Source organism: Halichoerus grypus, chromosome 5, assembly GCF_964656455.1.
Source record: "Halichoerus grypus chromosome 5, mHalGry1.hap1.1, whole genome shotgun sequence".
NCBI lineage: Eukaryota > Metazoa > Chordata > Mammalia > Carnivora > Phocidae > Halichoerus > Halichoerus grypus.
This window is the reverse complement of record NC_135716.1, coordinates 186,740,967-186,763,318: the sequence shown is the minus strand read 5'-3', so window position 1 is coordinate 186,763,318 and position 22,352 is coordinate 186,740,967. Positions and strand designations below refer to the sequence as shown.

General features: G+C 55.5%; 2 protein-coding genes across 8 annotated transcripts; one reads left to right on the top strand and one right to left on the bottom strand.

Moving 5' to 3' along the window:
• The first annotated feature begins 693 nt into the window (after positions 1-693).
• On the top strand, positions 694-3,929 carry MMP23B (matrix metallopeptidase 23B). Of its 2 annotated transcripts, none has more exons than XM_078073916.1 (8): positions 694-1,769; positions 2,097-2,236; positions 2,318-2,457; positions 2,591-2,689; positions 3,052-3,216; positions 3,287-3,397; positions 3,501-3,627; positions 3,710-3,929. In XM_078073916.1, exons 1-8 carry the CDS (start codon positions 1,611-1,613, stop codon positions 3,882-3,884), a joined length of 1,116 nt encoding a protein of 371 aa, XP_077930042.1. In that variant the 5' UTR covers positions 694-1,610; the 3' UTR covers positions 3,885-3,929. The 2 variants fall into 2 exon arrangements, with proteins under 2 accessions (XP_077930042.1, XP_077930041.1); XM_078073915.1 differs by having other exon boundaries at positions 2,522-2,689.
• A 991-nt stretch (positions 3,930-4,920) lies between these two features.
• Positions 4,921-20,894, bottom strand: CDK11B (cyclin dependent kinase 11B). 6 transcript variants are annotated; one of them, XM_036089639.2, is made up of 20 exons: positions 20,750-20,894; positions 20,194-20,317; positions 19,286-19,401; positions 17,986-18,113; positions 16,764-16,902; positions 11,054-11,190; positions 10,445-10,567; positions 10,026-10,121; positions 9,789-9,947; positions 9,480-9,545; positions 8,718-8,893; positions 8,217-8,307; positions 6,981-7,102; positions 6,652-6,757; positions 6,295-6,416; positions 6,104-6,211; positions 5,910-6,026; positions 5,645-5,793; positions 5,375-5,564; positions 4,921-5,280 (listed from the first exon to the last, which is right to left on the bottom strand). In XM_036089639.2, the coding sequence occupies exons 2-20, from the start codon at positions 20,302-20,304 to the stop codon at positions 5,188-5,190; spliced, it is 2,349 nt and encodes a 782-aa protein (XP_035945532.1). In that variant the 5' UTR covers positions 20,305-20,317; positions 20,750-20,894; the 3' UTR covers positions 4,921-5,187. The 6 variants fall into 6 exon arrangements, with proteins under 6 accessions (XP_035945532.1, XP_077930032.1, XP_077930031.1 ...); XM_078073906.1 differs by having other exon boundaries at positions 18,016-18,113; XM_078073905.1 differs by lacking the exon at positions 20,750-20,894 and adding an exon at positions 20,432-20,694.
• Positions 20,895-22,352: the final 1,458 nt, after the last annotated feature.

Below are 22,352 nucleotides of genomic sequence, written 5' to 3'. Positions count from 1 at the left end.
GGGGCGGGGGCCGGGCGGGTCCGCACCCGGGTCCCGCCCCGCCGCGCCGCTGCCCCCACCCGGGCTGTCCTGACCCGCCCCTCTTCCGCCGCTGCCCCAGCTCCAGGCTCTGCGCTTTGGCCCGGGCCCCGCGCGTCCTGCTCATTCTAGCGCTGACGCTTCCAGACCCCTGCCCAGACCTCGTCCGCTGAGCCCGAGTCGTCCTCCGGGCCGAGGCGCAGGCCGCCTCCCACGGTCCTGGCCTGGGTCCGGGGAAGGATGGGGCCTGGGAGCGTGCTGTCCGCCAGAAGCGCTGGGGCGGCCAGAATCCCGGTGTCTGCCCCCCTGGTGGTCTTCCTCCGACCCCCTGCTGCGTCGCCCTCACGGCGCCTTTCTCTTTTCCCCGGGGCGGGCTGTGTAGTCGCCTCTGACTGCTGTCTGTGGCCCGTCGGGTGTCTGCTAAGCAGGGAGTTGGGGGAGGTGTTTCTTTCGGGCTTGGGGCCCCATAGGGTCTTAGCACCGTTGAGCGTGGGAGACGGGAACAGCGCGCTGGGGAGAGGGCGGACACAGGGCGGAAAGCAGTTTGCTGGGGCAAATATTTAGCCATGAAGAACGGGGCGCAGCTCTCAGCTGGGCTCAGCAGCCGGGCAGGGCGCTTTCCAAGAACCACCCGAAATGCCCCCCCACCCCCCGCCCCCGAGCCTCCCGGCTGTCAGCCAGCAACTTGGCACTGACCCCGCTGGCCTGGTGTGCTGCCGTCACTCTGGGCGCAAGGCCTGGATGGAGAGCCGAGCGCCAAGCCCCCCGGCCGGGCCTGGCCTTCTGCCTCTCCCTCTGCTCCCTCCCCCACCAGTCCGCGCCTGCTCTCACTCTCTCGGGCCTCCTGGAGCCCAGGTCCCCGTCCCGCCTGCCTCAGCTCCTCCAGCCTGCAGGCCGGCCCGTCGAGGCTTCCGGCCTCAGGACACTGCTCCCCTGCCTCCCCACCCAGGCCCATTCCAGACCTTGGCCCCAGCCCGGGGTTCCGCACCTCATTCACTTCCCTTCTAGCCCTCATGGGGTCTTTTCCCTCCAGCTCCCAGAGCCTGGTGCTGTCCCCATGCCGCCTGCCCCCTCCCCTGCCTCTCACCCCGCCCCCTCCCAGCACCCAGTACTCACTCTCCTCATCCCCACCCCTTTCTGGGGCACCCGGTCAGGCAGCCGCGGGGGCAGGGGACAGGTCCTGAGTTGGCTAGAATGGAGGCTCCGCTCCCAGGTCTCATTCAGCCTCCAGGGGCTGGAGGAATTGCAGCCAGGAGAAGAGCTGGTCTCAGGACCCCAACTGACTACCCTTCCCTCAGCCTGAGCCCCCGGCATCTATCCCTTCTGTCGCTGCCGGGCCCTCCTCGCCCCCCCTCCCCAAGTGACCCCGCCCAGCAGGCCCTGCCCATGCTGCTGCCACCGACCCGCAGGCCCCGGCTCCGCACCCCAGGCTGGCGGCCGGGCTGTCCTGACAGCGGGGACGGACGGCCGGCTGGTTCCCTTCAGGGGCACGCGCCTCCCCCTGCACCCACCCCTGTAACCCGAGCCGCTCACAGCGCCTCCCCGCGCAGCCCCACTGGGCGCTAGGCCCCGACAGCGAGTCCGCAGGCGCCATGGGCCTCGGGGCCTGCATGTCCTCGGCGGCGTCGGGGGCCCGAGCCCAGGCTCGCCGGCTGGAAGCTGTGCTGGGCGCCCTGTGCCTGCTGCCGGTGCTCCTGCTGCTGGCCCGGCTCGGGGCCCCGGCGGCCCGGCTGGGGGCCAGTGCGGCGCAGGTGAGAGCGGGTGGGGACGGGCAGAGGGGAGGGCGCCCGGGGGGTCCAAGAGCCTGCGTGTCGGCGGGGGGGCAGGGGGAGGAGGAAGCCGGCATCAGGCCTCCAGCTCCGCCCACTCTGACCTGGCCTGTGCTTAGTAACCTTTTTCTTCCTGGCTGTAAAAGCAGCAAACTGGGGTAGAAAACCTGAAAACGCAGAAAGACCGAGGGAATTTCAACGCTCCCTGAACCACGCACCCGCCCTGTTTTCTTTAGTTCTTTTTCCGAGTGTTTTCAGAACTGGGGATGATCCCTACTGCGTCCCCACGAGCACTCGCTTTCCTTGAAGGGAGACATCGCCGCACCCTACCCCGCCGGGGTCTTCGCCACCCCAGGACCCGGTCCTCTGCTCCTCCAGGCGCCCCGCAGACGCCGCTACACGCTGACCCCAGCTAGGCTGCGCTGGGACCACTTCAACCTCACCTACAGGTGTGACTGTGGCCCAGGATGGTGGGGGCGGGGAGCATGCCCCAGCCTGGCCGCCACCCCTGACCTTAACCCCCATCCCAGGATCCTCTCCTTCCCACGGAACCTGCTGAGCCCCAGTGAGACCCGGCGGGGCCTGGCCACCGCCTTCCGCATGTGGAGTGACGTGTCCCCCTTCAGCTTCCGAGAGGTGGCCCCTGAGCAGCCCAGCGACCTCCGCATAGGTGGGCGCCGTGTCCCCGCCCCCGCCTGGCCCTGCGGCCCCCTCTCAGCCCTGTGCTCCCCCAGGCTTCTACCCGGTCAACCACACGGATTGCCTTGTCTCCGCACTGCACCACTGCTTTGATGGCCCAACAGGCGAGCTGGCTCACGCCTTCTTCCCTCCGCACGGCGGCATCCACTTTGATGACAGCGAATACTGGGTCCTGGGCCCCACGCGCTACAGCTGGAAGAAAGGTGATGGCCTGGCCTCCTGTGGGGCCCTCTGCACCATGGTGGGCACAGCAGGAGGGCTTTGGGGGTGGTGGCTGTGATTTGGGGTCAAGGAGGCAGGAAGGGGGGTGCTGGGAGGTGGCCGTAGGCCTGGGTTCCAGGAGCCCTGAGCACCCCCCCCCGCCCCCGCCCCCTGCTGCTGGAGACGGAGCTGGAGCTACATTCCTGGGCACCGACTCACTGCCTCTGGAACATTCTTATCTTCCCGTGGCTGTGCTGAGGGAGGCTCCGTGGCCACAGCCGATGTGGCCACGGCAAGCACGGCTTGCTGGCAGAGTGGGGCGGGCTGGGCCAGGGTTCGAGGGGCTGACACGCCGGACCTGCAGGCGTTTGGCTCACCGACCTGGTGCACGTGGCGGCCCATGAGATTGGCCACGCGCTGGGCCTGATGCACTCGCAGCATGGCCGGGCGCTCATGCACCTCAATGCCACTCTGCGTGGCTGGAAGACGCTGTCACAGGACGAGCTGTGGGGGCTGCACCGACTCTACGGTGAGTGCTTGGGGGGCGGGCTAGGGGCCGGCTGCTGGGCCGGCCCTAAGGCCACGATGCCCTCCGGCAGGCTGCCTGGACCGGCTGTTCGTGTGCACGTCCTGGGCTCGGAGGGGCTTCTGTGACACCCGCCGGAGGCTTATGAAGAGGCTCTGCCCCAGCAGCTGCGACTTCTGCTACGGTGAGGCCGGGTCCCCACTCTGGGCGTGGGGCATGGCTCTGGCGGGGGGGGGGACACACTGATGTGGCCCTCTCTGACCCCGCCCCCTTCCGCTGCCGGGCAGAGTTTCCCTTCCCCACGGTGGCCGCCACTGCACCACCACCCAGGACCAAGACCAGGCTGGTGCCTGAGGGCCGGAATGTGACCTTCCGCTGTGGCCAGAAGATCCTCCACAAGAAAGGCAAAGTGTAGTGAGTGGCCCTGCCCCATGACCCCCCGAGGGTGGGCAGCGGGGGCTCGGGACCCTGCCCAGCCCTGCCACCCTCCCCGCAGCTGGTACAAGGACCAGGAACCCCTGGAGTTCTCCTACCCGGGCTACCTGGCGCTGGGCGAGGCGCACCTGAGCATCATCGCCAATGCCATCAACGAGGGCACGTACACGTGTGTGGTGCGCCGGCGGCAGCGTGTGCTCAGCACCTACTCCTGGCGCGTCCGCGTGCGGGGCTGAGCGCCCTGCAGGGCCGAGGCCGCTCATAAAGCACTTTCTCAATGACGTCTGCGCGCCCTTTCTTGGGAGGGAGGGCGGCCAGCCTCGGGCCGTGGGGTGGGGCCGCTCGGCCTGAGCTCAGCTCGATGCGGGGAGCCGACTGCCCCCCGGTTCCTTGGGGGTGAGGATGCAGTCCTCAGAGGCCAAGGCCAAAGAGGGTTTTTCCTGGCTGGTCCTGGAGAAATGGGGTAAATTAAGGCCCCAATGTAAATAGCATCTCTGGGAGAGCAGGCTGAGCCCAAGGAGTCCGGGCTCCCTGGGTGTGTCGTGGGTCTGCTCAGGGTGGGGGAGGCAGGAAGGCTGAGAAGGGCAGGCCACTGTGCCTGCGAGGCCTCCAAAGGGAGTGGGATGGGGGTTGGGGCAAGCGAGGCCAGCGGCGAGGGCCTGGACGGGAGCGGGGGGGGCAGGCCGGTGGTGCCAACAGAAGGGACGTGGGGCGGGTGGATGCCCCAGGCAGTGGCAGGCACCCCCCTTTGCCATAGTGACGCCCTGTCCAGCTAGACCGGGAGGTGGAGACCTGGCGGGCCAGGAAGGACCTGGCCAGCACGGGGTCAGAGGCCACCCTTCTCCCCCCGTCCTCCCCCCAGAGAACGAGGGCCTGAGGACCCCCAGGCAGCGCCCGCGCAGGCCTAGTCCGCCGGGGCCAGCTGTGCAAAGGACACACCAGAGCTTTCCTCCAGGAGTATTTTACTGCGTCTTAAAACGTGTTAACAACCTTGTACAAACCCCACTGTGGCCGAGAGCTCGCATGCCCGGCTCTGGGGGGCCACGGATGCCCTGAGTGAGGAGCAGGGAGGTGTGAAGCAGGAGCCTGAAGATTAAAAGTAGAAAAATCCCCCCCCACCCCTGCTCCATTCCACATCAAGGCCAGTATCCTAGTGGCACAGCCCCCGGTGGTGACCACGTGAGCCTGCGTGTCCGGGGGTATGCCGTGACACTGGCCACCGACGGACGCCCGCCCACTCCTTGCAGGACAAGTCTGACACATCTAAAAAAATACAGCCTTTCCTTCCACAAGGAAAATGTGATTTAATTCTACAAATTTACAAGCCAAGATAAAATAAAAATAAAACGTGGAAAAGCAAACAGACGGGCAGTCTGAGACTTGAGGTGGAGACCCGTGGCCACGCCGGCCTGCAGCAGCTGCGTCCGCTCAGAGCAGGGCCCGGGTCTGGCCCCACACGTCGCCTCCGGCACCGGCCCGGGTCCCGGCTGAGTTGTGCTGGGCAGTCCCCGCAGGGCTGGCGCGGCTCCGTGCCGACCCTCAAAACTTGAGGCTGAAGCCAGGCCCCGCGGCCGAGGCTCCCTGGTTTGTGGTCGTGAGGTGGAAACCCGTCTCCTTCAAATCGTCGTCGCCCTGGGGAGCAAGTGGTGCTGTGGGGCCCCGGCTGCACCAGCCCTGCCCCGGGGAGCCCCCACCCCTTCCCTCCTCTGCCGGCCCTGCCCCTCACCAGCTGGCTGTAGCCCAGGCCTCCCTCTGGGGGCCGTGGGCTCGTGCCACGCTTCACCCTTTGCTGCTCACTCTTGGCGGGCCACGTGGGGAACATGGAGGGGTCGATGGGGAGGGGGGTCTCTCGGAAATACTCATGCTTGAGGCCGTCCTCGGCACTGACTCTCCGCCCAGGGAAGTAGGTCAGGAACCTGGGGGAACAAGAGCACTTGGTACCCAGCACAGGGGTGCGGGTGGGGGTGGGGGGTGGGGCGCCCACAGGTTGACACACTTGTTCATGAGGTCGAAGCCCTGGTCTGAGAGCAGCGCCCCAAAGCGTTTACGGAGATTGTTATAGGGATATTCAGTGAAGGTCATCTTCTTGACTGCGGGGAGGTCATTGTAGCCAGGCCAGATCTTCTCACTGGGGGTCCCCAGGTCCTGAGAGAGACAGACAGGCAAGTCTCAGAACGGCCACAGCCCGCAGGGGCGGGTCTGGTCCGGGGTGCCTGCACATACCTGCCAGGGCGCCCCGCAGGCGGAAGCCACAGACGCACCTTAAACACTTTGTTGATCTGATCGATCTCCGACTTCCCAGGAAAGAGCGGCTTCTGAGTCAGCAGCTCCCCAAAGATGCAGCCCACCGACCACATGTCCACAGCCGTGGAGTACTCCTGGGAGCCCAGGGGTGCACTCAGGGGGCTGGTGGGGCAGCAAGCACGGGTGAGGCCCCCCAGCCCCCAGCACTCACCTTGGCGCCAAGCAGCAGCTCTGGGGCACGGTACCACAGGGTCACCACGACTGGAGTGTAGGCCTTCAGAGGGGACCCGTATTCCCTTGCCAGCCCGAAGTCGCCGACCTGCAAGGATGGAGGGCAGGCTGTGGGCAGACCTCTGAGGCCCAGGTGTCGGGCGCCCCGAGGGATGAGCCGTGGGGGCTCACCTTGAGGATCCCAGCGTGGCTCAGCAGCAGGTTGGAGGTCTTGAGGTCCCGGTGCAGGATCCAGTTGTCATGCAGATGTTTCACACCACGCAGCAGCTGGATCATCAGGGTCTTCACCTCCCCTAGAGGGCAGTGGGTTACTGTCCTAGGTCATCTGCTCGCCTCAGCAGCGACCAGGCTTCTTGGGGTGCATTCATCCCAGGCACGCTCCCAGCTCAGGGACACTGCCAGCGGCCTGGGCAGCCCAGGGTGGGCTGTTCCTCGTGGGGGACGCCCGAGGGCCACATCTGTAGGAGTAACTTGGGGCTGCAGGACGCCCTCCCTGCAGCTGGCCCCCACCGAGCCCGCAGGCCCCACCTGGCAAGAAAGGCTGCTTCATGGTCTCCATCAGGCTCTTGAGGTCATGCTCCACATAGTTCATCACGATGTAGATCTTGTCCATGTTGCTGCCCACGACTATTTCCTAAAAAACAAAAGTCTGTGGGTGCCGTGCTCACCTCCAGGCCCCACCTCTGCAACCACTGACTCCAGGAGCATAGACACGCAGAGACAGCGGGGACCTACAAAGTGTGACGACCATCCAGGGGCTGACATTTGGGGTGAGGGGGCTAGCACTCCATTTCTGCACAACACAGGTAAGTGTGACTCACACGCTGCTCTCGGGGCACAGGCCGGGGCTGCCTTACCCTGACCGTGACGATGTTGGGGTGCTGCGCCTTGAGGATGGTATTGATCTCCCTCAGAGATGTGATTGGAAAGCCCTCTTTCTCCTTCTCCATCTTCAGCCGCTTCAAAGCCACAATTTCATCTGAAAACAATTCAAAGACAGGCTGAGAAAACCTTCCACACACACACACTTGGCTGGGACTTGGGAAGCACTTCTTGTTGTGCACCGAGAAGTTTTTTTTTTTTTAAGGTTTTATTTATTTATTTGAGAGAGAGAGAATGAGAGAGAGAGAGCACGAGAGGGAAGAGGGTCAGAGGGAGAAGCAGACTCCCTGCTGAGCAGGGAGCCCAATGTGGGACTCGATCCTGGGACTCCAGGATCATGACCTGAGCCGAAGGCAGTCGCTTAACCAACTGAGCCACCCAGGCGCCCGAGAAGTCTTGTTTAACTGGAAAGTCCTGTATCACGTCAGCACCAACAAAAAAAACCCAAACCTATTGCCTGACAGAAACATGAGGCCTATTTCCAGACCAGCTTTTGTCCAAAACAGATAAGGAGGATTGTCCTATTTCTCTCTCTAGCCCTCCTGTGATTTGCCAGGAGACACGGCAAACCTCAACATCCCAACATGGAAACATTCATCAGGGTCTCAGGATCTCAGGTGGTCCCTCCCCGAATTTCCAAGACCCGGATGTGGGCGGTAGGGGAGCTTCCGGTCCCTGACGCACACACCTGCTCAGGTGCTAGCACTCAAAGCAGACTCCACAGTTCCTTCTGGAGCCGAGGCACCTGCCGTCACAAGCAAGCAGCAGAGCCTACAGTCAGGCTGACCTCTGGACTCCACAGACATCAGGGAGTCAACTGCTCAGGGGCCCGTGCTTGCCAGGTAAGGCGAGGCCATGACCGGGCATCTGGGGAGGGAAGACTCTCAGAGCAGGAACTGTGTGTTCAATGACCTTGATATTGACGGTGCCAAGGGTCAGGATGGCCCAGGCCTGGATCTCAGTCCCGGCACGCTGGCTGTGGCTGGAGCAAGACGCCCTGCCTCCCTCCCTCCCAGAGCCCGCACGTGGGCCCAGCAAGGCTGTGCACAGCAAACGCCGGGCTGGGCCCGAGGAAGGGCGGTGGGTGCACCCAAGGACAATGCTCCTCAGGAGAAATTCCTTCCTGCCCGAGGACAGGTTTTCTGTGCCGCCTGGTTCCTGTCCTACATCTGCCCTTCCCACTTTGGGGGACCACTCGGTACTGCACCCACCTGTTTTCTTGTCCTTTGCTCTGTACACCACCCCGTAAGTGCCTTCTTCGATCCTATTCAGGCACTGGAATTCCTCCACGCTCCGACAACCCTGAAAGGAAGCACGCCATGAGGACGCAGCAGCCGTGGCCACGCTCACACCTGCTTGAGCTGGTGCAGCAATCCGTGCCCAGAACGTGTCTGGTGGCAGGGCCAGCAGCAGCCCTCCTCCCCGGCTTCTTCAGTGAGCACATGCCCTTGGCTTAAGAAATAAAACCAACATGGACAAAACCTGGTCCTGGGCATGTCCTCCTGAGCCAGGCCTGGCCGCCCTGCACTAAGATAACAACGGGGACAGGAACGCCCGCGGCAGCACACCACCAAAGCCCTGGCACCTTCCCTCGAGGCACAGGTGACCCCAACGGCAGATGCCCACACCAGGGGCCCCGCTCATACTCTCAGCCCCCAACCCTGTCCACCATCGGCAAAGTCGAGCCAGCCCTGGGGTGGGGGACGCCTGACCTGCAGGGCAGGGAGGTACTTGGGCAGCTCTTGTTTGAGTTCAATGGGTGACAAGGCAGGAGAGTCCGGCACGAAGTCGCCTTCAGTCAGGGCGCTGCTCTGCGGAGTGCCCTCGCCGGCTTCTTCCTCCCCTTCCTCACTGTCTCCGGAGTCTCGGTCAAATCGGGACTCTGGAACTTCAAATGTTAAACCCAACTGTGGAACCAGGAATAAGCAGTGTCATCGCCCCTCTGCTGCTCTGGGGTGGGGCTGGGGGGGACACCGAGCGCACACCAGAGCCACACGGGAGAGACCGCAGATGCTGCACACAGCTGCGTACCCCACCACTCTGGGCAGAGGGCACTGGGGTCTTGGGGTCCGCCACCTCAGCCGTGAGCACTGGGAGCCGCTGACTGGAGCCGGGGCTCAAAGGCGGCACAGCCAGGACTCGTCCGTCAGGCCCCGAGGGCACGGCCCGGCTGCTGCCTACGGGGTGCCCGCCCTGCGGACGGAGCGGAGCTCAGAGGCCAGGGCGGAGGGCGCCTCCCTGCCGCGTCTAAGCCATTGGGATGCTGAGGACGACATTCACTTAGCACTGCCCCTAGTCAGGGGCGCTGGCCCTCCACGGTCACAAGCGGGTCTCTTGGAGTCGGCGGCCTGTGCCTCGGGGGAGGGCTGCGCACACAAGATGGTGATCTGCTGGCTTTAGAAAGGGTCACAGTCGCTGAGGGGCAGCCGAGAGAAGGCCCGAGGGAAGGACCGCCCAGCGGGGTTGCCGCTCACCGACCAGGACATGATTCTCGCTCTCCCGCTCCCCGTCCTCACTCATCTCGTCCTCGCTCACTTCCTCTGCAAGACAGAGTGGGCGTCTGCTCAGACCTGCAGGGCCGTTCAGACCCTCCACAAGCAAAAACAAGGGTCTGCTTTAGCTACCCGAAAGCAAGAACCACTGTAAATCATCAATTTTGGTCTCATGTGAGTCCCAGATACAAAGGCATTTTCTGTTTGGAAGTATTTTTAAATTGAGAGTTCAAATGATTTCTCTGCACTTTCTAAACACCAAACAAAACCATCAGAGCCCTGTGCCCTCACCAGCCGACTGTCCAGACGCGTCCTCAGAGTTGCTCCCGGTCTCCTCTTCCTCCTCCTCCTCCTCCTCTGATTCTTCACTGCTGCTCCCCTCCTCCTCCTCCTCCTCCTCTTCTTCCTCCTCCTCCTCTTCTTCCTCCTCTGAACCCGACCCTGACTCCGCTTCGGGAAGAAAACAGCCGGAAGTGCACGGTGGGGACTGGTGGGCCCTCCCTGCACGGCGGCAGAACCAGCAGTTACCTGACGAGGACTCGGCGGAGCTGGTTTTCCTTTCGCTGTCGCTGACGTCTTGTAGGTCGGACAGCAGGTCTCTCTCTTCCATTTTCTCTTCTTTTACTTATGAAACAAACCACCAAAGGTGAATGTGGAAAGTGTTTTACAATAAACAAGACCCGATGGCATCTTTCATGCAGAGACTAACTGTGGTTTGTGTGACACACAGCTCCCCCACACTGAGCTGGAAGACCGCTCTCGAAGACCGTAACAAACGTCTCCACCGACAAATACAAACGTACTTCACACAAATGACGGTCCCGTCACGCGATACGGGACAACTGTAGCCTATCATCTCATTGTACGCAAAAAAAGCAAATTTTTGTGCTAAAACGTTTGTCAGCGGAGAGCCACGGTGAGCCCAGACAGGCACTGTGCACCCTCACCTGGCTTCCGGCCGTCTGTCAGCTCAAACCTCTCTCGGGGTGGCCGTAGCGGGCTGCGACTCCAGTGGCTTGCTTTCACTTTGTCGCCATAGTCTTCTCTCATCGTTCGGTGATGCGTAGAAACTGGGGCACAAAATACAGCGGGACATGGAGCTGGCAGCGTCCTCTCCAGCAGGGGCCCAGCTCGGTCAGGTCTCACCCGCACCCTTGCCGGTGGTGACGCACAACACATGCCCTGGCGACAGAGGCCTGGAGGCTGCGAGCTGTCCCTGAGGACCCACGTGGACCTTCCAGACTCTTCTCCATTGGTCAAAAAGGAAGGGGCCACGACCCACCTCCTCAAGCCTGTGCCTGACCAGTGTGGGCAGCAGACTCAGCTCCAGCACCAGGCCCGGGAAGGCCCCAGCCGCACACCCTCACCTCACACCTGAAGTGACCACGGCCCTCCTCGGCAGGGAATTACGTGGTCAGGCTCAACTCCTGAGCCCCACGGCCTGTCCCCACTTTGCTCGGCCACCATCCCGAGCGCCTCATCCCTCAGTGTCACTTGTGCAGCCCTGAGCTCACCCATGGGAGCAGCACCCCACCGCAGGGTGCGCCCACCCGCACCTTCCCTTCGGGCCTCGCGCTCCTTGCGCCGCTCTTCGGCCCGCCGCTCCCGCTCCTTCTGTTCCCGCTGCTCCTTCTGCTGCTCGCGCATCTTCCGTTCTCTCTCCCGCTTCCTCTCCAGCTGCTCGAGGCGGTCCCTGCAACAAGCACAGGCCAACTCTCTCTCCACAAACACAAAGTTTTCCTTTTTTACCCCAAGTGCTTTTTTGTTCAAATTTAAAAGTTGTCCATTTAGGTTATTCAAACCATAAAGGACTGTTTAAAAGCAGAAGATAGATGTGCACACATCCGGACAGCCACAACAGAATAAAGCAAGGGGCGCCTGGGTGGCTCAGTCAGTCAAGCATCTGACTCTTGCTTTCGGCTCGGGTCATGACTTCAGGGTCATGAGACTGAGCCCCACGTCAGGCTCTGTGTTCAGCACAGAGACTACTTGTCTCCCTCTCTCTGCTCCCCCCACCCGTTTGTGCGTTCTAATAAAATCTTTTTTTTTTGAAAAACATTTTTATTTACTTGACGGACAGAGATTGAAAGAGAGTGCGTGCGCTCACGCACAAGCAGGGGGAGTGGCAGGCAGAGGGAGAGGGAGAAGCAGACTCCACGCTGAGCAGGGAGCCCGATGTGGGACCCTGGGATCATGACCTGAGCTGAAGGCAGAGGCTTCACTGACTGAGCCACTCAGGCGCCCCTCAAATAAATAAAATCTTTTTTTTTTTTTTTTAAAGATTTTATTTATTTGTCAGAGAGAGAAAGAGCGCATAAGCAGGGGGAGCAGCAGGCAGAGGGAGTAGCAGGCTTCCCACTGAGCAGGGAGCCCTATGCAGGGCTCAATCCCAGGAGCCCGAGAGCATGACCCGAGCTGAAGGCAGCCGCTTAACCGACTGAGCCACTCAGTCGCCCCACAAATAAATAAAATCTTAAAAAATAATAATAATAAAGCAAAACACTGGCACAATGAGATAAGTGCCAATGACGAATGAGCCTACTGCTTCCAGATGCCTGTTTAGCAGACCTGCTAGGTATGGATGACAGCACAATTTAAATCCACCTTTATCACTGTCTAAGTTTTCAGGGGCTACAGATGGGGTGGAAGAGTCCAGCTGGGGGAAGTCGGGAGGAGGATCTAGACTCAGGCCAGGGGCCCCGTCCGACCCTCCTTACTGGATTCTATGGCAGGTGGACCCCCCAGATGATTCCCCAGCCCAGCCTGGTGTGGAGGTCAGTGGGCATGAGTGTGGTATGTGAAGGGCAGTGAGGAAAGCTGCTTCATGAAGGCGGCAAGAGTCATCCGAGTACTGCGGTGTGTGTGGCTTACTGCACCACAACACGGCAAACAGTGAAAACTGGCCAGTTACAGTAAATTTTCATGTCCCTACAGTTACGTCCAAGTATAAAAAGCTATTAAAAAAAAAAAAAAGTAAGTACCAGTATACACAAACAGAAATGAGCACAAACAATGGTGAAAACGGAACAAGCCCGTGGTCCAGTCACCAGTCCTGTACCAACTTTGGGGTCCATCAGATGTCACCACTGCGGAAGGCTGGGATTCTAGAAACTATTCTCTAAGTGCCTGAGTCCAAACTGTTGTGAGATAAAAGCTGTAACATAACATATGAAATCCAGCCACAGAATTCCATTTTTCATAAATTTATGGAATTGTGCAACCATCACCACGAGCCAGTTTTAAAACACGCCCATCTGTGGCCAGCTCCTAGCCTGCCCCATGAACCTGTTTCTATCTGCTTGGGATTCTGTGGATATTCCTTCTGCTTGCTTTGGGTTGAGTCTGCTTCTCTGTTCTGCTTTCTGCAGAAGCTCGGATGCTGACCTGACAACTTCCTTCTCTGTTATCAGTGCTTAAAAGCCAAAACATCTAACTCCATGCACAGCCTTTTCTGCATCACTAACTTTTGGCACGCTCCTTTTTTCATTCAGTTCAAAATGTTTTTTTTTCCCCCCCAGTAGACTCCATGTTCAGTGAGGTGCCCAACGCAGGGCTTGAACTCACCACCCTGAGATCAAGACCCAAGTTGAGATCAAGTCGGATGCTTAACCGACTGAGCCACCCAGGCACCCGTTTTTCCTTTTAATTTCTTCTTTGGGCCATAGGTTATATAGGAAAGGACTCCTGGATTTCCATTTGAGGATGTCCTCAGGTTTTTTTCTTTGTGTTGATTTCTACTTCAATCCTTTCGTGGTAAGAGGGTGTACTTTGTACAACCTCAGTTCTCTTAGATTCGGAACTTGCGTGGCCCACATATGATCTGTGTTGGACAACGTTCCCTCTCAAGCGTGTCCTCTGCAGCTGTGGGTGGGGTGCTAAACGCAAGGTCAGTGAGACTGATCTGGTACAGGTTACTTCCCATATGTTTTATATCCTTTTCTCTAGCTGTTCTGTCAACGATGACAATGTAGCATTGAAATTTCCAGCTAGAATGGATGAACTGCCTATTTCTCCTTCCAGCTATCAGGCACACACATGTTCATCACCATCACTTCTTTCTGCTGCACGGACCCTTCTGTCGTGGGGAAGCCTGTGTCAGCGCTGGTCTGACTTCTGTCAGGTAACCCTGATGTCTCGCCTGAGCCACGTGTGCTCTGCAGCTACTGTGGGCATGGGACATCTCTGTCCACACGTCTACTTTTGACCTATTTTTGTCCTGGACTCAGAGGTTCTCCTTACAGACAACTTACTGCATCATGCTTTGCTATCAAAGAACCTCTTCTCTGGGGTATAGAAACCACTCCACGTTTCATGTAATTACGGATTTGGCTGAATTTACTTTTTGTTGTTATTGTTTTAATTTTGTCTTTTGTCTTTTTAGGTCCTGTTTCTCCCTTTTTGGTTTAAATAAGGATTTTTAAAATACCATGTTAATTCCTCTGTTTGTATTACTTTATTAGTTATTTTCTTAGTGGTCGCTCCAGCACGGGAAGCATGCACCTTGTCGTCCCAGTGAATGCAGAGGCCCTGCTCTGACACAGCTCCGGCCCTCCCTTCTCTGTGCAGCCTACTCATGCTACACGTCACGAGAGAGCATTTTAATAGTCACTGTTTTATGCAATCCCATGTCTCCTATAGAAATTGAGAAGATGTGAGAAAAAACATTTATAGATTCTGTTATGTTAACCTGAGCCTTTACCATTTCCAGTGCTCTTTTCTTCCTTCTTCCTTTTCTTCCCTGATACCTTCTGCTGTCATTTCCATTCAACATGAAGGTATTCCTTGAGTATTTAAGGCAGGTCTTGCTAACAATGAATTCCACCAGTTTATCTTCCTTATTCCCCCTCACTTTGGAAGAACAGTTTTGCTGGATACAGAACTCCTGGTTGCCAGGCTTTCTTTTCGCAGTGGGACCATGCCATTCCACCGCCTTCTGGCCCTCACTGACTCTGAGAAGTCAGCCTCCAATCACACTGAAGCCTCCTTTCTATGTAGATTTTTTCTCCTGCTTTCAAGATTTTCTCTTTGGCTTTCACGTTTCACTGTGATGTCACTTTATTTATCCCACTTGGGATATGAGCTTCTAGATGTATAGATAAATGTTTTTCATCTTTTTTTTTAAGATTTTATTCATATATTTGACAGAGAGAGAGAGAGAGAGACAGCGAGAGAGTGAACACAAACAGGGGGAGTGCGAGAGGGAGAAGCAGGCCTCCCGCTGAGTAAAGAGCCTGACGTGGGGCTTGATCCCAGGATCCCAGCTGAGCCACCCAGGCGCCCCAAATGTTTTTCATCTTTGAGGCTCTGTTCATCTTTTGTCAATTCTCTCCATTCTTTAGAAAGCATAATTTCTATCACTCCGTTTCAAGTTCCTTGCTAATGTGGAACACTTGATTTCTACTGATGCTTTTCTTCCTTAATACAGAGTCATACTTTCCTATTTCTTTTATATCTCAAAACTTTTTGTTGAAAATTGGACATATTTCAGGGGCACTCTAACAAAACCTTTTTTTTTTTTTTTTTTAAAGATTTTATTTATTTGACTGAGAGAGAACACAAGCGGCGGGGGGGGTGGCAGGCAGAGGGAGAGGGAGAAGCAGACTCCCCACTGAGCAGGGAGACCGACGTGGGGCTCCATCCCAGGACCCTGGGATCATGACCTGAGCTGAAGGCAGATGCTTAACCGACTAAGCAGCCCAGGTGCTCCTCTAACAAAATCTTAAAAAAAAAAAGAAAAGAAAAGAAAAGAAAAGAAAAGAAAAGAAAATTGGACGTTTCAGATAACATACTGTAGCAATTTTGGATTCTCATTTTTTCTCTCAGTTGCCGTTTGTTTGGTAACACGCCATGCTAATCTGTGAACTCTCGTCTCCCGACTAGAATGTGGCCACTGCTGTTTTCTTCCCCACACGTTTTTTATTCTCAGGCTTGGCTTCCTTGCAGTTACCACTGTGTGTGCACAGCTGTGCTGTCAGCCCATCCTGAACAGAGTCAGCGCAGGGCCTGGCAAACATGGCTGTTTCACATGCTAGCAGTGAACCTGGACAAAGCTCTGCTAACCTCATGATCTCAGACCTTTACCTGAAGACTCAGCTCGTCCCACACCACCTCCACGAGAGAACAAAGGCTCTTGTCACGTCTTCGTCAGTTCAGCCCTTCGGCCTTGGTTCCTGGAATGTTGGCACATCTACCCCCCTACTTCTCCCTTCCCTGTAGCAGGCCACCCACCAAGCTTTCTCTGGAAATGACCTCAATATACAGAGGTGGCCCTACTATTCACATCACAGATCTGGGGCTAAACAGATGCTTTTTCCTGGGAATCTGAGCCCACAGAGGTGTACTTGGAGACAAGTCCAAGAGTCTGGTGTCTCAGCTCCCAGGCTGCTACCAAGCCCTTGGGATTTCCTTTTGTTTTGTCTGAAAGAACTACAGCCTATTTCTGCAGTCTAGAGTCTATTAGAGAACCCGAAGCAATGTATTTCCTTAGTTTTCCTGGCTTAGACCACCTAGAACAGAGCTGGGTACAGAGCACACACTCAATAAATACTTGCCCAGTAATCACCCTAAACTAGACTTCTCCTGGGTACAGATTCTGTGTCAGGATTTCTATACGTGCACTGGGCTATCTCCAAGAGCGCCTTACTATGATTCGAACACAGTACTCCCCTTCCTCTCACGAGGCATGCCCCATCCTGAGGCAGCAAGCTCAGAGGTATTTACAGTCCCTCCTCCCCCTCACCCATCATCAGCTGAGAGGCCTAGGAAGATCACTTCTCCCTCTTCTACCTTCCTTTCCCTCTCCACTGTTAGGTGTTTGGCCCTAAAACTTCATTCCCTGTGTCTGAATTCCTATCTCAGACCCAGCTCCTGCCAGCAATGCCCCTTCCTTCAGGTCCACGTCACACTCTTACACGGGGTCTTGAGCAACTGCCGGCATGGCCTCGCTCCCGAGTACCTCCCTCAGCAGCCTCCACCTGGAGAAACTGACACACAGAGTTCCATTCCCTTCATTATCTTTTCTCAGGAAGATTTACACCCATTTCAGTCTTCAAGATGCAGTAAAAACTCAATCCCTTTAGGACAAATCTCTTGGTTTACACCACCACGTTTACTGCACCGTGACTCTGGGCACAAACCACTTCTGCATCACATCTGTGTTATGCTGCCGGGTCACTGTGTGTCAAGATGGTCTCTTCTGCCACTTTGACGGCCTACTGGCCCCAGGAGCGCTCCATTCAGGCTCCTTAGCAAACTGTGCTCACTCACCTCTCCCTTCTGGAGTGTTCCCGGGCCATCTCCCTCCTCTTCTGCCTCTCCCACTCTCGGCGAGCCTTGTCCTGCTCCTCTCGGTGCCGTTTCCGGCGCTCGTGCTCTCGCTCTTTTTCCTTTGCTCTAGCGTGCTTCCCTAAGGAGAAAGAGAGTGTCATGCAAAGGGGCCCAACTCCCAAAACTTAATTTGCAAATACCCAGTGAAGAAGAGAATACTCAATTAATGACTTGGGAGTCTCCGAATCAGGGAAAAATAACGTGGTGACCACTGAATAGAATTGTAACTGCATCTTGTTTCTCAATTTTCTGTATTAAATAAACTATGATTGGATTATAGCTGACCAATGAACACAGGGCAGGGGACCCGACACCCCTGTGGCCGGGAATCCAAGGGTAATTATGAGTCCTTAACAGTCAACTACTAACAGCCTGCTGCTGAACAGAAGCTTTACTGACAACACATCTTTTGTGTCACGTGTGTTCCCTACTGTACTCTTAAACTGTGTAAGCTACAGAAGAGAGACTATCATTAGAAGAACTAGAAGGAAGGGCAAGTGTGTTTACAGCACTGTCCTGCGTTTACCAGGAAAAATCCGTGTGCAAGCGGACCATGAAGTTCCAGCCCGTGCAGGGTCAGCTGTATACCAGTTCCGTAATTAAACATCATCATCATCATTCATAAAGAACACAGGACAAAGTTCAACTCCTTATGGTGGATTTCCATCTTGTGTGACAGAACCATGTTCACCAACTGCATTGATAACATGAAACTTAAACCAGGTGCCAGGGCCATATTTCCCAACACCCCTGAGAACCTCTTAATGGTAGGAGATCAAACCCATTTGGACTTCATCAAACATCTTTTTTTTTTTTTCAGTTAATTCAACACTGAACTGCTATAAAAATCGTATATAAATCCCGTTTGTTGAATTAAGACAATATGACATTTAAACGAACTAACCCACAACAATGTAACAAGGGGAAAAAAACACCAGAAGAAAAATGAAACACCTATTCAGAATGATCTACAATAAATTTATGCTTTCAGCTAAAATTTTATTTTCTCTTCTCTTTCAATTGTGCTCTGGAGAAGACAGCAGATCATAATATAGGAAACAGACCACACTTAAGCAGGATACCAAAAAAAAAAAAAAAAAAAACCCAAACCAAACGAACAAAAAACCTAAAAAAAAATTAATTAAAAAAAAAGCTTCTGTACCCCCTTCTGCTGAATGGCTACGATGCCTACGTTTCTCTTTCCTCTTTTCATCTTTCCTGTGATGAGCCTTTTCTTTCCGAGACATTTGCTGTGGTGGTTTGATAGCCAAAGAATCATCTTCCTCTCCTCTGAAATACACAACAGCATCACACCATGCTAGAGAGTAATGAAAGGAGCCTCAGGGTACTGTGGAGCTTCTCTAACCCAGAAACATGCAGCGTTCAGAATACAAAAGAGTGCAATCTGAACCATCGTTTTAAATATTGTTAACTACGAAACTTAAGCCAAAACTTCTTGTCAAATACAGACTCAGATCAAAAGTGTAAGTGAAAAATCAACGTCTATATGGAACAATGCCTCTCTGAGGAAACTTTAGGGGGCAACAGACATGTTCATTACCCTGATCATAATTGCACAAATATGTCAAACCGCACACTTCATATACATGCAGTTTGTCATTTATGTACCAACAAAGCTGTTAAAAAAAAAACGGTACCACGATTTTAATGAACTTAATGACCCCAAAAGGTCCCTCAACAGTATCTTCAACTGCCTATATGACTGAAATCCTGGGAGACTTCTTGATCTATGTCTCTGTACCTTAGTTTCTGGTTAGGTTGGCTTTAATTACCTGATGATGGATAATCTGGTGCTGATGATGGGTACGAGAAGGAATCAAGTGGTGCAGGGAAAAATGTTAGAATACACAGGCCTGGGTAGGACCATTTCTGCTTACAGGACTTGCTCAATATACTTCAGTACTCTAATGTGGTTTATCTGTGCACAATTTTAGGCAGTGATTTTATTAATCATCAAAAGCACACAGAACAATTATTTAAATGTAGTTCGTGAGGGGTGCCTGTGTGGCTCAGTCGGAGAAATGTCTGCCTTTGGCTCAGGTCACGATCCCAGGGTCCTGGGATGGAGCCTAGTTTGGGCTCCCTGCTCAGCGGGGAGTCTGCTTCTCCCTCTCCCACTGCCCCTACCCCCACTCTTTGCACTCTCTCAAAAATATAAAAATTCTTAAAAACAAACAAACAAACAAACAAACAAACAAATGTAGTTTGTGGACTTAACTGAAGGATAATTGCAAGGAAAGAGATATACACTCATCCAATTTTCATAATAGGGGTGCGGTGGCAAGTGATAACACACAGTCTATCTCAACTGTGAGGTAAACCTGAAGTCAGGACTACAGATGTTTTCAAAGTAACACTGAGAGAAGTCAGACAGGGCCCCTGCCATGCGGTGGGTCCCAGCCGGCCTCCTCGCTCTTCCCTGCTGTACACCTCGCCCCCACCTGTCTTCCATGGAGTCCTCTCTTCTGTATGGTGAGTTCCGTATCGTAATCTCCATGCGGTGGTCCCTCAGCTCCCCCTCCTCAAGGGAATCCCGCTTGGAATCCCGGTCATCAGACTAAGAAGCAAGGAGAAAGTCATTTTCCTCACAGATAAGTGTCTTTTTAATGATAATCAAACCTTGCCAACATCCAAAAACAAAGTTTCACATGTGCTTTGAATGGACCAATGTTACAAAATATGAAAAAACTTTCACTCAAATCACATGATGCTAAAATTAAAACTCGCTGTAAACTCAGAACCTGAGATGAGAAATCCGAAACCAGCACACAGGACGAGGACTATTAGACTCTATGCCAAGTGCGTTAGTTGTTTGCATAAACCGAACTGAGCCCCAAGACGGACTTCACGCCAGGTACTTCGTGATGTTTCACCAACCGTTAAGAAGGGTCAGTGACCAATATTCTCGGAAGAGGTACTTTTGCCAATATCCCTTTCAAAATTACCAAAAGTTTCCCTGAATGTGTTATTATGCAAACCAGAAAAGGAAAAGATAAAACATTAATTTCAACGCGACTTCCTAGGACGCTAAACAGAGACGGTGTCACAAACAGAAAAATATCGATACGAGAAAAATTAGTCCAATTGTGCTCATGAATTTAGGCGCAAAGTACTTCACTCCACGTGGAGGTGCCGTCTACACACAGCTGTAGCGTGTTATCAGTCTGTCCTCAACGTAAACTGAGTATTTGAACGTTTTTGTTAATTTTTAGAATAGATTTTGGGCTCACCTGCGACATTTGGAAGGACAAAAGAACTTCACCGAAGAAGCGTTGTTCTAATGGAAAAACGAGGGCAAAGAAATTAAATCTCCTTTAAGAAAACCACTTACTTAAAAAACATGGCTTACATTTTTTAAGCGTTTTATCTCTGCTTTCTCCTCTTGTTCCTTCCGTCGTTTCTTCTCCTGAAGAATTTCATCTAAAGTTTTCACTTTCCAAGAGTCCTTTTCATCACCCATTGGAGTCAAAACGCTGCCGAGAGAACGGAAGCTCCGTGAGGACGCCGGCGCTCCGGCTCCGCCCGCGCGGTGCCTGTCACCCTGTCGCTCCCGCACGGTCCTGGGCAAGCTCCCTCGCCCCGGTTACCCTCCGCCAAAGCTAAGAACAGCCCCGCGCGGAGCTACACCACATCCTCCGTGCAGAGCTCGCGGCTCGCTCCCCGGTCCTCCCCGCGCACGGGGCTTGCCGGCAGGAGGGTCCGGGAGCCGGGGTGAGGCGCTGCGACACGGCCGCGGCGCCGGGACCCTCGCCCCCCGGGCTCAGCCGCCACGAGCCGGGGTTCGGGCCCGGCGCCGCCTCAACCCCCAGCTCCGCGCGGGGCGACGAGGCGGGAAGCGACGCTCGGACGCGAGAGGTCAGGGAGCTGGCTGCGCCCGCCGCTCGTCCCGGCCCTCCGCCACTCACCCCTGCACTGCTGCCGCTGCTGCCGCCGCCGCCGCCGCCACCGGTCCCGGAGCCTGAGGAGAAACAGCGCCCGGCGCGCGCCAGTAGCGTCGCCACTTCCTGCGTCGGCGCGGACTGATGACACACGGGGGCGGGGCCCGCCGCAGCCTCCGGAGCGCGGGGATCCGGCGCGCGGGCCTCACGTCACTTCCGTCCTGGGATCCCGCGGTGGCTCCACCCTACTGACCCGGAGCCGCCGCCGCCCGGGGCGCCTGGTGGGGCCGCGCGCCTACCCTCGCTCCCCGGGTCCCGTCCCTGCCCCGCGCGGCACCCCGCCGGCCTTCGTGGTTTCAGGGGGCCGCAGAGACAGGGGAGAGAACGGAAGATCCCCATTAGTGACATTTGACAGGGAAAATGCAGACTGTGACGAACCCGGGCATAAAGAGGGCGAGTGGAACGGAGACCGATTTTCCTGAATTCTTGGGGACAGGAACACCTTCACTTTTTCCTCCCTTCATGCTGAAAACTGGGGAGGCCACGGGAAGCGGCCGTGGAATCAGCTCAGGAGCAGACACGACGGCGCCCCAGTGACGAGCGCGCGGACGGACGCGGTTCACGTTTATTGGACTTTTGCAGAACAGAGTCCCAGGTGGTCGATTTAGACAGAAATGGCCAAGAGGCATCGATGCGCCACCGCCGCAGATGTAACCGCCATTTCGAGAAAGTACTGATCCAGTCACTTGAACACAAACCGGTGAAGGAAAGCAGCACACACACATCGTTCCAACGCACTTTCAGTTCTCCAGTTTTGTTTGGTATAAAGCAAATAAAACTTGGTTCAGATGTAGACAAGTATGGACGTAATTTTCAAGTTTTCCAGTGTGGGAAAGGCACCTGACTGTGGCCCTCCCCAGCCTAGAGCCCAGGACACCCCCTGGGCAGGTTCAGAATCAACTCACACATCTGCAAACAGACTAGAAATAGACAATGAATGTCAGTTTTACTCAAATGAAAACTGGGGGGGAAAAAAATTGGGAGCGCCGGGCTGGCTCAGTCGGTGGAGCACGTGACTCTCGATCTTACTGAGATGGAGCCCTACACTGGGTGTAGCGATTACTTAAAAATAAAATCTTTAGGGGCGCCTGGGTGGCTCAGTCATTAAGCGTCTGCCTTCCGCTCAGGTCATGATCCCAGGGTCCTGGGATCGAGCCCCGCATCGGGCTCCCTGCTCAGCAGGAAGCCTGCTTCTCCCTCTCCCACTCCCCCTGCTTGTGTTCCCTCTCTCCCTGTCTCTCTAATAAATAAAATAAAATCTTTTAAAAAATAAAATAATTTGTTACCAATTAGAATAGTTTTCAACTGTTTCGAATCGGCATGGATCCAGTGCCCATCAAACCCAGAATCAGAACCCTCAGGAAAACTGGAAGAAATTCTTCAGAGATGGCAAAGTCGAAGGTTTTCGACGCAAGTCGCAGGGAGGTCAGCACAACCTCACCTCTGCTCTTGGCTCCTCAGCCAGGAGAGAGGGAAACAGGCAGATTCACCAGGGGAGCTGGCAGCATTCTTATTTATAAACTAAGGGATGAAGAGGCCCCAACCAGAGCATGTATGGGTTTTGTGAAAG